Genomic DNA, 16,350 nt, shown 5'->3' on the forward strand with positions numbered 1-16,350 from the left:
ACAAAAAAGTTGAAAACAACTCTAATTCATATTCATAATCAAACACAACTTCAATTTTCAAATATCATTTTTCACTCTTACAACAAAAGCTACATTTTTCTTTTTCAAATTTCACAATGAAACATTATCAAACATCCCACCTTATGATTCATCTTTTTAGCTTTGACGGATGAGATGTGAGAGAAGTATTGAAAACATTCCCGCAAATAATCAAAAGGCAATTCAACAACAATACCTACCATCTTCTTGAAATGCTAAATCCCGAGCGGGAGAGTTGAGTCTTGTACACGAAAAATCTCTAAGCACACGCATACATATCCATACAATACAATACAAGACTTGAATGTTCATCTCTTCTACAACACTTACCTAACTTTTCAAAGCAAACCCACAAAATCCCTTTTCCCCAATCCATAGGGTTTTACCATAAATCCAATTTGAACCATTGAATTTAGCCCCAAAACCATAAAGTTCAATCCTTTTTAGTGAAACAATCGCAAATTACTTTGTGGGGTTATGGATGATGATGTTGTGCAGCGAGTATTGCAAGAAGGTGGTCGCGATTACTACCAACAACAGCCTTCTACTTCATCTTCTTCACCTTCCATTCTTCAATCGCTTCCTCTTCATGTGGTATGCTTTCCCTTTTCGTATCTTGAATGATCGTGCTGATAAGCTCGGACCCTTGTGTATTTGTTTTGGTATTTGAAAGTAGGAATATAAAGGAGAAACCTTTTTTTAAATTTTGAAATGTTGCAGTCATTTGATCATGGGTATTACTTGTTGGTAAAATCTATTCAAGAGCTTCGTTCTAAGAAAGATGGTCTTGTAACTGTTGGCATTGGTGGACCAAGTGGGTCGGGTAAAACGAGGTAAGCTTTGTTTATTGTCAGTCCTCTGTTTGCTTGTCATTGAGAATGGTAGACGCGGAGTGGAGATTTTATCTATTGCTTGGCATAATCATGTGAATTCAATCATTTCTGAAGCTTAGCGGAGAAAGTAGCATCTGTACTTGGTTGTATTGTTGTGTCAATGGAGAATTATCGTACTGGAGTGGATGATGGGAACGATATGGATTTAATTGACTTTGATCTTCTTGTCAACAATCTTGAGGTATGGTTTTTGTTCCATTTTCCATCTTTGTTTATTGAAGTTGGATTATGTATAAAAGCTCTTTGCTTTGAGGCCCAAAAAGGGTTTAACTTTTTTTTTTTCTGGTTTAGGATGATATAATTTTTTTGTAAAGTTCAGTTGTCTGTAGATTTCAGTCCCAACAGCCTTGGAATATATGATCTCCTCAACAAATTGTTCAATTGGCCTAATAATTTTGAACAGTTCACTTCATAAAAAAAAATACTGTAAATATTTTTAGAATAGTTTAATCTCCTCAAATTTGTGTTGTGGTCCTTTATCTGATCGTTTGGGCAGGACTTGATAAGTGGCCGTGATACATTTATCCCAGTGTTTGATTTCCAAGGGAGAAGACGCATTGGTACCAAAGCAATAAAAAGCAGCTCATCAGGAGTGGTGAGAATGCTTACTATTTGTTTCCCAGTCCTTTTTATATTTGTATGTTGATGATCATTGTTTCTATAGGTAGTAGTTGATGGTGCTTATGCTTTGCACGCTAAACTACGGTCTTTGCTAGATATACGAGTTGCTGTGGTAAAATCTAATGTCTTTTCATGCTGCATTCTGTTTAACCATGGAGCAACTACTTCTATATGACTTAATCAAATAGAGTATACTGTGTACCTGTCACTAGGTTGGCGGTGTTCACTTCAGTCTTCTTTCTAAAGTGAAGTACGATATAGGAGAATCTTGCCCGCTGGATTCCCTAATCGACAGTATTTTCCCTCTGTTCAGGAAGCATATTGAACCAGACCTTCATCATGCTCAGGTAAATTTGAAGTCTTCCATGCTAATTGGTCTTCTTGCAAAATCTTATTCTTGATTCCCTATGTATTTATGCAGATTAGAATTAACAACAGTTTTGTGTCATCATTTAGAGAGCCAATCTACAAGCTCAAATGCAAAAGTGAGGTATGTAAGGTTCACTTCTAATTTCTAAATGTTGCTCTATGGAATTTAATGGTATGAGCTCTTACTTTCATGAGGGAGATTGTCTAGTCCACACTCCTGAATATGTATGTCATGCTGACATGATCGTTGACATTTTGTGTCCTCAATGTTGCTGCCCCTGTACAACATTTTCTTGAGCCTAGGGTCTTATCGGAAACAACTTCTTACCCCACAAAGGTAGGGGTAAGGTTTGTGTACGCCCCGCCTTTCCTAGACTCCACTTGTGGGATCACACTGGGCATGCTGTTGTTGCATTGTTGCTGGCCCTGATACAATTGGAAATCTTGTTAAGCATTTATTGATGGTGTTGAATGGTAGTTTACCCCCTTTCCAATGATAACACTTTTTCCGTAGCTGATTTGTGCTTTTTACCTTGGATGTGCACATGGTCTTATGTGTAGATTATACATTTGATCATTCAGAGCTATGTGTTCAGTTAATAGGCTTCTTTCTGAATCACTAATGTGATAATCTTCTACATCCTGTGTGCTGTATTGTCATCTGGCTTATGTTCTTCATGTAGCATTCAAAAATAATGACTCTACAAAAAAAAAAAAGTTTTTTTACTACATATGGCCTTTTAGAACTTTAGTTGACAACATCAGTTTCAAAAAAAAAAAACAGTTTCAAATAACTTCTATTGACACCAAGTTAGTCACTCATTAAATGTATAACCTATCCAACTTAGGGGATTAATCTGATAATTCAGGAGGCAGTGTTTGGTTTGTAATATATACCTCCAGTTTGGGAGACTACTATCTCCCAAATAAAGGGCATGCTTCTTAGGATCATTCATTTTTCGACCTGTATTTTTAATATGAAGACGTGTATCCTTGTTTGATGGTGTAATCCAAGGAAGATTCCTGCTTAAGTTGTTTGAACTTTTCATAGTTCCTTAGAGTACTCTACCTTTATATACTGGCTGCGTTTTTAATATAAGAAACATAAATCTGGCACTAATTAAATTCCTCTAGTGCAGCAAATCGAAGATGAGCATGCATCTCATGTATTTCATGGAAAGGAAGCACAAGTCGATAAGTGAGTTCTAGGCTCTAGGTTCTTCCTAGCACTGTGGCTGAATTATTTCCTCCATAGTGCTTGTACTTTTCTTTGTAATGATTAGTCACATCTGACTTTCTGGAGCTGTGTTCATAGTTTTATTGAGATGTACCTAAGACCTCCATCTGCCAGTGAAGAAGCACGCATTAATGATTGGATTAAGGTACGACAGTCAGGTATCAGATACTATCTATCTCTGGGCGATCAACGGATAGTTGACAAAAATTTCATCATTCGTCCCAAAGCCGAATTTGAGGTAAGTGGTTTATTCTGATATTCGAGTAATGATCTATGCCTCAATTTTAAACTAGTTGAGATTAGTTATACAAATCATCTATATGTGTTGTATTCTATCTAGATTTATTTTATTCCAATAATAAACAATTTGTTTTTTTCAGAAAACATGAGGTTTCTCTAAGTAAGAGGTTCTCTAAATCTCTCACTTATACTTACACAAATATACAAGTCTATTTACAATAAAAAGGTCCTTATTTTTGAATAAAGAGACTTATAGAAAACACCAGACCTAGTGTAAGTGTAAAAAGAACAAGCAACAACAACAACATACCCAGTGAAATTCCACTAAGTGGGGTCTTGGGAGGGTAGAGTGTACGCAAACCTTACCACTGCTTTGTGGAGGTAGAGAGGCTGTCTCTGAAAGACCCTCGGCTTAATTGCATCAAACCCAAGTAAAAGAAGTAGAAAACAATGAAGAACGCATAGCCATATATAAGAAAAGCAGTGTAAAGTCTACAAGAAAGAAACAAGCCTTAATCAAAATTGTTGGTATTATCTGAGCTTAGTCCACACTGATTTTGAGATATTTTAGGCCGTTTCAGATTTTCTACATGATCTTTTTGATAGTCGAGAAATCCCCGAGGCCAGTGTGTTCAAAACTCATAGGATAATGGGCCAGCCTCTTAACCTCTTTACCATTCTTCACTTAAATACTTGACTTTTGTTTGCCGCAAGGTTTGACCTTCGATGTGCAGCTAACCCACATATCACAGACTGATCTATTATACCAAATCCCCGGCGGCAACTCCCCGTGTGATTTTAGGTTTACTTCATCAATATTCACCGCGGTCAATCATCATAATATCACACACCTGTTTACCATTGCTTATAAAGTTCTTATTTAGATCAAATTATGAGGGTGTCTGGATTGACGTATCTTAAGTGCTTTTGGCTTTTAAGCACTTTATCTTTTTTTTGTGGTGTTTGGGAAAGATAAAAAGTGTTTTTACTTTTAGGCCAAAAAGTACAAAAAAATAAGCTAAAAGCTAAAAGTTGGGTAGTCCCAACTTATGTCTTTTAGCTTACAAACTATTTTTTAAAAGCCAATCCAAACATCCTCTATCTCAGGTGACCTCTAGTTTTATCCACTATTTTGTGCTACATGGACCTCTAATTGTGGATTTCACTGGGTATGTTGTTAAATATTTGCAATAGCTCGAGGAGGAACCTTTTCTAACTTGTGGCCCAAGGAAACTGTAGTCATCACTTGCAATTAAACGCAACTAAGGAGTGATCATATACTAGACTTATTCAACTGCAGCAAAGCTTTCATGAAAAATAAAGGTCTGCAGAACTGAACTGTCTAGTTCATGGATATGTTGTTGAGCGGACTGTGGTAAAGGATTTAGTTTTAGTTTCTCATTGCATTAGAGTGATCCTAATGAACTTTAATGAACTCAAGATACATCTCTTTCAAAATTAATTGTCTGTCATTACCCTTCTCCATCGGATGATCTAGGTTCATTAGTTGCCTTAATATTTCATGTTAATGTTTCTTTGTGTAATCCTTTCTGTTTATTGCCTAAAAGCATTTTTCATTGTTCTTACTCTTACTATATTGAAATTTTTGTAGGTTGGACGGATGACTCTGGGTGGATTACTGACTCTGGGATACAATGTAGTAGTAAGTTACAAAAGGGCATCAACATCAGTTGTTGAGGGCAACTTCTCACTTTCACTGGAAACCATCGATACGCTTGGCGAAACATATCTAGTTTTGAGGGGAATAAATCGAAAAGTATGTATTGTTTTACCTCATTCTCTGAAGTGCCTGCTTCTAGGATGGTTAACCCACTGTATTCTTCTTCTTTGTTTTCATACTGTCTTTTTAGATGGTTGGAGCTGAAGCATCAAGGATGGGTGTTAATGGACCTTGGATTACTAAATCATATCTAGAGATGGTTCTGGAGAGGAAAGGTCATCTCTTGGATGCAGTTTCATCATTGTTTTGTTTCTCCCACTGGTTTAAGAGTAGCCCATTGATTTATCAGTTCAAAATTTAATCGTTTGAACTCTTGGTCAGTTATAGGAATGAATCTGGCAGAAAATCTGGCTTTTCTACTAAGATAGTTAAACGTGAATTCCAGAGTGCTTGTGAATGTATAAGAGATTTTTGAGTTTGATTATGGTGGTTAAGCTGTTGGGTTTCCATCTTTTCAAACATTATGTTATAGATAGGACTCCATAGTTTTGGTGTAGTTTTTATTAGCAATGACAAATCTAACAGCGTGTATGCATTTTTTTTAGGGATTTTCTTAGGAAATTAATGGTGGGTGAGGGCATGCCACCTTCTAATCTTTTGACTGTTGCTTGCTTGTGGTGGCATCAAGAGCTCTTTGATATTGACTTTATACACAGAATTTCTTTTAAATCCGTACCTTTTGCAACCAGAGAATGTGAATGACATGACTCTTCTTTGGAAGTAGGGGGTGATGACATGTATCCTCTACTGTGCCCTTGGCATGCAGGGGTCTATGGAGCGCTAGAAAATTTATATTTCTCCAAGGAAAATGGTGAAAAAGGAAATTCTTTGCAACAATTGGATAGTATAAGCAAATCCTAAGAAGCTATCATTCCTGAAATCATCACAGGCTAGAATATCATGGATAGGGCTAGTGCGTGTTGCCTAATTATGATTCCTGGGATCCACAAACTTAAACATGTCAAAAGTTTACCTTCATTGCATCTTCTTGATGCCTATTTTATAAAATTTCTTTATAAAAAAAAAAGGTTTGCCTTCATTGGTTATTGACTAACTTTAGGGTGACTGTGTGACTCTTGTACATAATTGGTGATGTGACTTCAACAAGCAGATATTTGTGTTCTGATAAATTATTTTGCATTCGTAGGGGTACCACGTCTGAATACACCACCATTGTCTAATGCACCTAATGCTGTTTTAGCCAGCAACCAAGAGAGGCTGTTCACAGCTCCAAAGCCACTTCGTGTGAGTTCAAACTCAGCTAACCGGCTAGAAGATTTATCCCAGCCTTGGACGCGTTCCCCCACGAAGTCCAAAATGGAACCTGTGTTAGCAACATGGCAATTTGTCTCACTGGATCCAGAACTTGCTCATGGCTTTGTTATTGGTATGTTTGTCTTACTGGCAGCAAGCAGTGACCTACATGTCATCTATTGTCCATTTGTTTCAATTCCGCTTATAAAACAGCAACAGATCCTACTTCTTCCAGGAATGCCATGCAGCTTGCTCCCATGCCTGATTCATATGATTTAGACAGAGGATTACTTCTTTCTGTTCAAGCAATCCAGGTTCATATTATGGGATTAGCCATTTTTAACATTTTCATCGAATCCTGAGAACATCTGCTCATTCTTTTCACAAACAGAAATTTAGTTTTATTACTGGTTTCTTTTGCAGGCTTTGCTGGAAAACAAGGGTCTTCCAGTTATAGTTGGAATTGGTATAATGAACAACAAAGTTCTCTCTTTTCCCCCTCTCCCAAAATATACTGAAACTCATCCTAACTGAAGTTACCGTGATTTCTAATTATCCAGAACTGTTGCACTAACAAATTTTCTCCAAGGATAAGGATTTTTTGTTGTTCAAAAAATACTTGTTAGCTATACTGAAAGAAGGAAAAAAGTGTAATTACCCCTATACAGATTTTGGAACTTCATTTTACCTCCCTGTATCATACTTAAACCGCAACTGCACATTCTATTTCCATAAATCATCATCAAACTATCTAAATATTTTTTAGATAGAATTATACGAATTGGACAAAAAAATAGCTATAATGTATCCTCAAATAGAAGAGAATTGCTTTTGGAGGGTATTCGGGATTTTATCTTAGTTTTTGCATATAAAATGTATTCAATGTATACATGTAAGAGGGTGAAGCAACTGATGGTTTTCAATACAGAAGGTGTCTCTTAACTAATTTCCATACCACAAGGAGGCAATATGCTAATTTTAGAAACCCAAAAGGAATAACATGCTTCTTTTCCCTAATTAAAACATATCAATGTTTTAGTTTGATCATGAAAAATTATAGTTATTTAACATTGAAATTTGACTATGATGGTAATTTGATTTCTAATATTGGTCCTAGTAAATATAGTTCTTGCTATACTGCTACTGGATCCTTTGGTTAGAAATAAATGTTGAGAAGTGTTATCTTCAGTCAAAATTGTCATTCGCTATCTAAAATAAAAAAGTCAATATGTTTTATATTGAGTAGCATCTTATTTAGCCTCCCTTTTTTCCCCGCTTTTGTTGCCATTATAGGAGGTCCGAGTGGATCTGGGAAAACAAGTTTGGCTCGTAAGATGGCAAATATTGTTGGCTGTGAAGTTGTTTCCCTTGAAAGCTATTATAAATCTGAACATGTAAAGGACTTTAAGTATGATGATTTTAGCTCGCTTGATCTCGGTTTGCTCTCAAAGGTACAGCATAATCCTTCCTTCTCTTCTGCTCTGTAATCTTTTCTTGAAATTGATGCTCCGTTTGTTACTTTGAACGAAGATGGAAGGCGAATAAGGTTACCAACAGAGTCCTTTTTTCGTTTCTTTTTTTCCCTACCAAAGTCCTTCAAATAGATCAGTAAATTGTGTTATTAAGAAATTCAAGTCTTAGGTTTTGCTTTGGGAAATGTCATGTGAATGTGGGCCAGAGTTTAACTTTGACGAATGTATGCATAAATGAGGAAGAGAAGCAATGACTACAAAGATCATTTGAAGAGGAAGAGGTCTGGGCATCGTATATAGCTCTTATTCCAAAGAGAAATGGGCAGAGAGTTGAGAGATTTCAGGCCTATTAGCCTGGTTGGTTCTGTTTATAAGATGATCTATAAGGTGCTGACTGAAAGACTCAAAGCTGTAATCTTCAAATTGGTGGATAAGCAACATATTTCTCAACCTAGATCGGATTAGGGGATCAGTACTATGAGAAAATTCTTGGGGATTTTTCATGACTGATTAATCAGTTTTATTAAACTTGTTATAGAAGTAAACAATAAATCAATGCTTTCATGTGGCATTAAGATGATCTCTATATTGGTAGAAATGGTTTGTGGCCCTACACTTGGCTTTTTATTGGTGATCATTGGGTTGGGAACTTCAACTTTCTTATCGACTCCTACATTGCTTGTTGCGGGTCACTTATATAACATGTCTGCTCCTCTTTTCCATATGTCACTGATAGAATGGATGACCATTTAAATCTTCTATATGCTTTTAAGGGGGATTTGTTAGGGTATTGGGATTCATTAGTTGTCTTGGTACAAACCTTTTTCTCCGGTGTATGAGAGCTTTTATTTTTGGTACAGAGAAGTTCTTCAAAATCAACACTCTCATTTAGTTGTCTTGTGATAGATCCAATACCTAAGGCCAAATTTTAGTTTCTCATCTGGCAATTGGCATTGTAGTCCATGTATAGAAGAGTGGAAAGATACTCTCTTCTGCATTGAGGTTGTCCTGTCATTTCAGGAAGCTTGTAATTTGTTGTTCACTTTATAGTATCCATTGCACATTCTGCTTACATTGAAAAAATAATGTTGTACTTATTTGAGAAAAGAAATGATAAGAGCAGATACTACACTTTATCTTAGTCAAAAGGCCGAGAACTTATTACTTTCTAAAAAGACTGAGTGAAATTTTTTGGAAGTCTTACTTTTGGGGTAATAATTTTGGACTGCTTGTATTTGGCATGACTTGTGGTTGTCCTGTATGCTTTTCCTTCCCTGGCCATGCTTCTCAGTTCCTGAACTTGTTTTTGTCATTTGTAGAACATCAGTGACATCAGAAATTGCCGAAGAACGAAAGTACCTATCTTTGACCTTGAAACAGGCGCTCGTAGTGGCTTCAAGGAGCTTGAAGTTTCTGAAGAATGTGGAGTGGTATGATATGTAACAATCCCCCCCCACCCCAAAAAAAAAAGTAGAAGAAAGAAATAAGAAGAACAAGACATGAAAAATGAAAGAGTGGTGGTGGTATGCATGAATTTTTTCTTACTTCTACTAAGTCTTTGTACGATCTAAATAAGAAAAAAGAGGGTATAGGTCGAATTAGGTGAGTAAAATTAATTTCCTTCTAAAAGTTGTGAAGTTTACTGTGGGTTTAGCTATTAGCTTTTGCTGTTTAACCTTCTATAGTAATTAGGCAAGCTAGGTTTTTCTTCTTGTTTTTGTGTTGGAACCAATTTTTGGAGGTCTCCAGCATGTTTTTAATGCTGATGAATACAACATTACCTTTCTCCAAAAGAAAAAAAAAAAGTAATTTGGCAAGCTGAGTAAGATCTGCTTAATTTGGCTAGGTCATCTTTGAAGGTGTTTATGCTTTGCACCCCGACATCAGAAAATCACTGGATTTGTGGATTGCTGTTGTAAGTATGATGATGTTATACATGATAATATTGAATTTGCTTCACTTTTTTGTGAAGGCATTCAACTAAGAAATTTATCACCAATGATTTTATTGCCTGTTTTGGAACAGGTTGGAGGTGTTCATTCACATCTTCTCTCTCGAGTTCAAAGAGACAAGAGTAGAGTTGGCTGCTTTATGTCCCAAAATGAAATCATGACAACAGTGTTTCCAATGTTCCAGCAGTACATTGAGCCACATCTTGTTCATGCACATGTTAGTCTATTCTGGAAATACGTTTACTTTTGACATTTTTTACATAGTATTCACTAGATAGTTTAAATTTGGACATAGTTGGGCTTTGGAATTTAATCATCATCTAAATCAAGAAGAATTTGCTACTAGAAATTTGAGTAATTGTTCTTTTGTCATCAACTCTTAATAATGTTAATTTTGCATGGCTACAATGTGGAAGTTTATGTAATTACTTCATTTTTTTTTGGTGCTTTATGTATGACTTTATACTTCGTAATAAGTAACAGTGCATGAGATAAGTCTTATACAATATCATGTGATTGAAGTGGCTTTTGACATAAAGTGGCAATAGAAATCCGATTATCTGTTATTTAGTAAATTGCTAGCAATATTCATGGTGCTTTGCCTTCATTGTTCTGCAGCTAAAAATCAGGAATGATTTTGATCCTGTGCTCTCCCCTGAGAGTTCATTGTTTGTGCTGAAAAGCAATAAACAGGTCTGTTGCTTCCTTTCTGCTACTAGGAAGGACCCAGAATAATTTCATTTTGTTACTTTAACTAGCAAACTGTTTACAGGTGGCATATCAAGACATTTTGAGAATTCTTGATCCTACCAAGATATGTAGTTCCGTCCAGAATTTTATTGATATATACTTGAGGCTTCCTGGAATACCTGCCAATGGCCAGTTAACAGAGAGTGATTCCATTAGAGTCAGAATATGTGAAGGAAGGTTCGCATTGCTAATACGTGAGGTGTGTGGTTTGAAATGCATTCAAATGTAATTATCAAAATTCAAAGGACATGCTGTACAGTTTCTTTTTCTGAAAATTATGTGCAAATGCTTGACCATACTGGCTTATGTTTTCTACTGCTACATATGAAGCCTATAAGAGAAGGAAATTATATTATTCAGCCGAAAGTGGACTTCGATATCAGCATTAGTACTGTTGCAGGACTCCTTAATCTTGGGTATGTGGAATATTTGAGAATGGAAGCTAGTTTTTATTGGGCCATTTCTTGCTCATGCATCCCTTCATTTCCATGTTTCATAATTTCATTTGCTTTCCGCAGATAATGAGTATACTTTTGTTGTATCAATAGTTCAGGGCATTTTAATCTATCTTTTTCTCACCAATAGTTGGTCCTAGCTTTATTCTACCATTTTCTCCTCTTACGATAATGAGTAAATAAATTACTTGTTCTCAGAAATAGGACACAATCTGATTGCAACCTACTTACTGGATAAGCCCTCAAAATTGCATGGAGAAAGCAAGAAAAAAAGAACAAGATACAGATTGCCAAAAGGACAACAAATCCAGGCTCACTTTTCTCAAAATGACCCTAGGAAATATTGAATGTCTCTGCAATCCGCTGCTTCTACCCTTTTTCTTCCATTTAACACTTCTTTTTTCCAGATAAAGGTAACCATGTTTTCACACAAAAAACTCATCATTTGAACTGTTGAGATGGGATCTTACAACCCACGGTGGGTATCTTCAAAAAAAATAAAAACATAATGGTTGCCCTACAAAATCAACTAAAGGTTCTACTTCCTCCACCACATCTTGATTTAGCTATGATTTAGATCATTGAAGCCTTCCACTTGAGCCACCAATTTTCAAACTTGAAATAGGATCTCTACTATTCCCAGTTTCCACATTCTAGCATAATAGGGCAATGATCAGATATGTATGATATTCTTAAAAGTTTCTTCTCATTCCATGGAATAGAGAAACCTATGCAAGCTGCACTGTGATGATTAACCCCCCTTCCATTTAACACTTCTTAGTCCATATTGTCCCAATTTATATGACCCACTTTCCTTTTTAGTTAGTCCCAAAAAGAATGACACATTTCTATATTGAGTAATAATTCAACACTAATTCAAATGTGAATTGGCTCTTATTATGCAGTTTTATCTTTCGTAGGTTATTTCCTAGTCAGTCTATTTTTAATCAAATTCTTATGCTTCACAACTTCTGATTTCAGGTATCAAGCAGTCGCGTATATTGAAGCTTCAGCTTATATCTACCAAGATGGAAAGGTACTCCCAGTTTTGTGGATACTTTTTATCATACTAAAACACACTAAAGACTTGTCTATTGTCTTCTGTGAGAAATAAGTGAAAAGGAAGTTGTATCCATGACTTAAATGATCATGGAATATAAGACATCTGTAGGTGTGAGATATAATTTATATCTTAAACTGACGAAAGACCAGCTTAGTAATAACTCAAACATTTTGTCATAACTGGGTTTAGATCATGGAATACAAGGCAAATAATCTTCTTGAGAATTTCTTGAATCAGTTTCAGTTTTAGATCTTTGTGGAGTTTATTTTGTCATAACTGGGTTTTCAAAGCTCAATATGTATTTGAATGCTTATCCAATAAGTAGATGGATGATCAGTGACTGCTTTTAGCCTGTAGCATATAGTAGACAGTTACGATTCATATGTGACTGCTGATATGAGTTCCTTTAGTTGCTATTGAAGGTCTTCAGTAGTCTTCCTAAGTGTTTCACAGTAATTTTGTTGAACCTGATTTACCTTTTATCCGATGTGCTTCAGGACTGATTCCTGATAATTTAGGTTTCCCTGCTAATATGCTGCACTCTATCTCCTTCACAATTAGTTTCAACATTAAACCCTTTTATATATTCCGTCTCTTTTCTCTGTGTTATATATAGTTGATCTTACCTATTAAGGTACACTTTTTCATATTCGACTTTGTTTCTGGGAAGTAAAGGGTTCTTCTTTTCAGATTCTTATAGAGGTTGATCATCTACAAGATGTTCCTAGTCCTTACATACAGATTAAAGGGATCAATAAAGAGGTTGTGGCAGCCGCTGGCTCAACACTCAAACTAGATGGTTCATATACCACAAAGGTTTCGACTTCCGTCTTCTTCTTTTTTTCCTTTTCTGATTTGACATTGCTATTACTATCAGATGGATGTTCTATCTGACGTCAGAAACAGTCCAAACTGATAGCTTAATTTTCTAAATTTCTTCAGAGTTATCTTCAACTAGTTCTAGAAAGGTTGCCTGCACTAAGGGGAAGTTCAAGTGGTATCCATTCTCAGCAGGCAGCAAGGCTGCAAGAACTTGTGGAATATATACAATCTCAGGTAATCTTATTTGGTGGGCTGGCATACCTCAATTTTTTGGTTTCTCTTGATTGATGTATTGATATTAGATAAATGTAGAAGGAAGCTTCAGAAGTACTGAAGCTTGGTTTTGCATATACGTGTGATAATCTTTGCCCTTTCCTGTTATGGTGTAGTAACTTGGAAGTGGCTGAGGCCAATATTTACTTCGATCATTTGTTTCTGAGTTTCTCATTGTTCATGCATTTGCTGAGACACATTTTGTGTTTAACTATGCCGTTAGTGTTACTTTCCACTCTTACAAATCAAAATGGAAATTGGCTCAAGTTAGCATTTGATACAAATATAGGATTTCGTCAACAACTCACAAGATTTGACTTAACCTTTAATCTGAAAACTTGATTAGGCTGTTGGATTAATGATGGTAGGGCCACTGATTGACTTGGATGATGGTCTGGACATGGTTGTTGCCTTGTTGGAAATGGTTTTCGTAATTAAAGAAGAATGGTTGTTGAAATTGGTTTGCACTAGAAATTCTGCTGATAGTTCGGTCTTCCTCCAAGCTTGAAAATCTTCAAGGCTATCCATGAGGTTTCATTTTCTTGTTTTGTTTTATTATTTCTCTTTTTTCTTCAAACTATATAAAGATCCTTCTTGGTGAACTTTTCCTTTTTCTTTTAATATGAAAATTAATATCTTTGGTCCTTCGACTATGGTTTTTTTATGCTTTAAACCTTGAGCATTGTTTGTTTCATTTTTGTTCCTTCAACTAAAACAATTTGTTCATTTTTTATGCTTTAAACCTTGAACATTGTTTGTTTCATATCTGTTCTTCCAACTAAAACAAATTGTCCAGATTTGGCCTTTTGCTCAATTTTTGGGTTAAAACCCCAACTCAGTCCTTTACTTAAAGCTATAAACTTCCTAATCCCTCATTTGGTTTGGTTTGGTTTGTGATTAGCTGATGCTTTTTCACTATTTTGAGGTATGATGGGGTTTTATGCAATGCTATTGTTTGGTTCTTATACTCCCTCTTTACCAACTATGATGGTGCAATCACTTTTTTGGTAATCAACAGTAAATATGAGTTTTCTAACATTTTAAATATTGAAATTGTGATACATACTTTTTAGTACCTTTAGTGCCTGTATATTGACCCTCGTTCTTCAAAAAAATAAGGTGCATTGACCCAATTAATAGCAAAATAAGGTGTTCGAGTTAATTTAATTTTTTTTAGAAATTGATGTCCCAATTGATAGCAAAATAAGGTGTATTGACCCTCAGTACTTCGAATATCATCACCTTTTAGGAAAGAGGGAGTACACATTAGGGTACATTATGCACTAAGAAACCTTGAGAATTGCCTTTAGATGTAGGTATCATTTGTGCGGCCACATGTCTTGTTTTCCAATCTACCTTGGAGAGAAAAAATCACAAGTGGGTTAAACTTTGCCAAATGTCTAGTACCTAGAAAGGTCCTTTGGTGGGTGTTGGAGAAAAAAAGTTCATAAATATAAAATTCCGTAAAGGACATGAGGGAGTCATCATTAGGTTGAGAATGGTAGTAGGGTATACAAAAGCGGTTCCCATAACCACCTTGGGTTTACACCACAGATCAGCATTGCGCGAGTGCTTCTTAACCTTGGATGGATGAGCCAACTAACATAATACAACATGAGACTAACGGGATTGCAATGCCCAAATAAACAATTCAGATAGCTAGGTTTATTGTTCCAAGAGAATGGAATAACAAATGAAGATGTATGCATAAAATCAAAATAGGATGGTTAAAATGGAGAAATGCTACCCAGGTGTTACGTCATAGAAAAATGTCTACCAACAACGTTATATGGTGAGTATTGGAAGGCTAAGGTCCAATACATCCACAAGATGAGTGTTGCAGAGTGTGGATGCTATATGCGGTCATACAAGATTAGAAATGATTATATTTGCTAGAAAGATCGAGCAGTACATATCGAGGATAACATGAAAGGTCACTTGAGATAATATGGTCATGTCTTGCGTCGACCACCAAATGCACCGATATGTAGATGTAAAATCATGGTGAGTGAAGGTATTGAATAGAGACAAGGTAGGCGTGAATCATTTCGAAGGAAGTTGTCTCACAGGACCTGAAAATTGCAATTTCTTGGGATCTGTACAAATTTAATGAAAGATAACTAGATAAGGCACAAGGAAGAATAAGATCTATATAGGAGATCTCTACTTTATGTCATGCTTTGCTAGGAGTTGTGTAGCGTTCCAGAGATTTATATGCCTGTAGAAAATATAAAGAATTTTTAATTTTTTTTAAAATTTTAATAAATATTTGCCGCAGGAGTCGCTAGTTTTAACAACAAAAGCCATATGGATGATAGCCTGACAATTTCAGTAAAGAAGCTCTTTCTCGTGCTTCCCATTAATTCATGAATCATATATGCCTTCATGTGATACACCACCTATTTCCCTCATCTACTAGTTTGACATTATGGTATGCTTTTACAGTGTTATAGTATATAGATTGAGCTCACTCACATAATACTCCGACGTTGTGGTATGTTTCTACATGGTTATAGCATCTAGGTTGAGCTTACTGTCGGAAATCAAGTGTAGTGATTAGTCAGTCTCTTAAATGTTGTGTATTGCAAACAGGGAAGCAGTTCATCTTCAGAGTCCTCTCCCAGTAGAGAGATTTCACCATTGGATGGTGTAATAGAAGACATGCAGTCAAGAATTAAAAGGCTTGAACGATGGCAAATGATTAATACGGTATACCTATTTCCCTTGTTTTCTTGACTTCCCCCCTCCCTCCCTCTCTGTAAAACTTTTAGTTCTGACTTAAATTCTATTATGTAATCACAGGTTCTATGGACATTTTTTATGTCTGCTTTTGTTGGTTATTCACTCTACCAGAGGAAGAGACAATAGTTAAGGTTATAGAGTTGATTCAGCAAAGCTACTGCTTGACACCATCAGTGACTGGCTCATTTGAACATTAACCAAAGAACAATCTGATAGCTTTTTGTGATCGTCACATTTTTATTGGGTGACTGATCTCCTTCTAATCGACTTTCGATTTAATGCCCTCAAAATGTATAATTTGTGACTCCATCCTTGTAAATACTAATCTGTAACTGATCAACAAATCCCAGTCATACATAGCATAAGAATCAATCTTGCAAAAATTTTCTAATCAAAACTGATTTTTTTTTTGTGTCCTTGCCACTTG

At 35.8% G+C, this 16,350-nt stretch overlaps 1 protein-coding gene across 4 annotated transcripts; it reads left to right on the forward strand.

Moving 5' to 3' along the window:
- Positions 1-243: 243 nt before the first annotated feature.
- Positions 244-16,333, forward strand: LOC102598972 (uncharacterized). Of its 4 annotated transcripts, none has more exons than XM_006355035.2 (26): positions 244-633; positions 760-872; positions 987-1,113; positions 1,429-1,527; positions 1,597-1,665; positions 1,766-1,900; positions 1,975-2,043; positions 3,062-3,120; positions 3,238-3,397; positions 5,012-5,176; positions 5,271-5,355; positions 6,288-6,527; positions 6,614-6,708; positions 6,818-6,860; positions 7,688-7,845; positions 9,186-9,296; positions 9,713-9,781; positions 9,892-10,035; positions 10,437-10,511; positions 10,591-10,767; positions 10,899-10,984; positions 12,005-12,059; positions 12,777-12,902; positions 13,029-13,142; positions 15,774-15,890; positions 15,984-16,333. In XM_006355035.2, exons 1-26 carry the CDS (start codon positions 517-519, stop codon positions 16,047-16,049), a joined length of 2,874 nt encoding a protein of 957 aa, XP_006355097.1. In that variant the 5' UTR covers positions 244-516; the 3' UTR covers positions 16,050-16,333. The 4 variants fall into 4 exon arrangements, with proteins under 4 accessions (XP_006355097.1, XP_015167664.1, XP_015167665.1 ...); XM_015312178.1 differs by lacking the exon at positions 15,984-16,333 and adding an exon at positions 13,528-13,712 and having other exon boundaries at positions 15,774-15,853; XM_015312179.1 differs by lacking the exon at positions 1,597-1,665.
- The last annotated feature ends 17 nt before the right edge of the window (positions 16,334-16,350 follow it).

Source organism: Solanum tuberosum, unplaced genomic scaffold (assembly GCF_000226075.1).
Source record: "Solanum tuberosum cultivar DM 1-3 516 R44 unplaced genomic scaffold, SolTub_3.0 scf00192, whole genome shotgun sequence".
Classification (NCBI taxonomy): domain Eukaryota; kingdom Viridiplantae; phylum Streptophyta; class Magnoliopsida; order Solanales; family Solanaceae; genus Solanum; species Solanum tuberosum.

Coding starts and splice junctions, on each gene's coding strand:
- LOC102598972 (XM_006355035.2), top strand. CDS start 517: ATGGATGATGATGTTGTGCAGCGAGTATTGCAAGAAGGTGGTCGCGAT. Junction 3,121..3,237: donor AAGGAAGCACAAGTCGATAA/GTGAGTTCTAGG, acceptor CTGTGTTCATAG/TTTTATTGAGATGTACCTAA. Junction 13,143..15,773: donor TGGAATATATACAATCTCAG/GTAATCTTATTT, acceptor TATTGCAAACAG/GGAAGCAGTTCATCTTCAGA.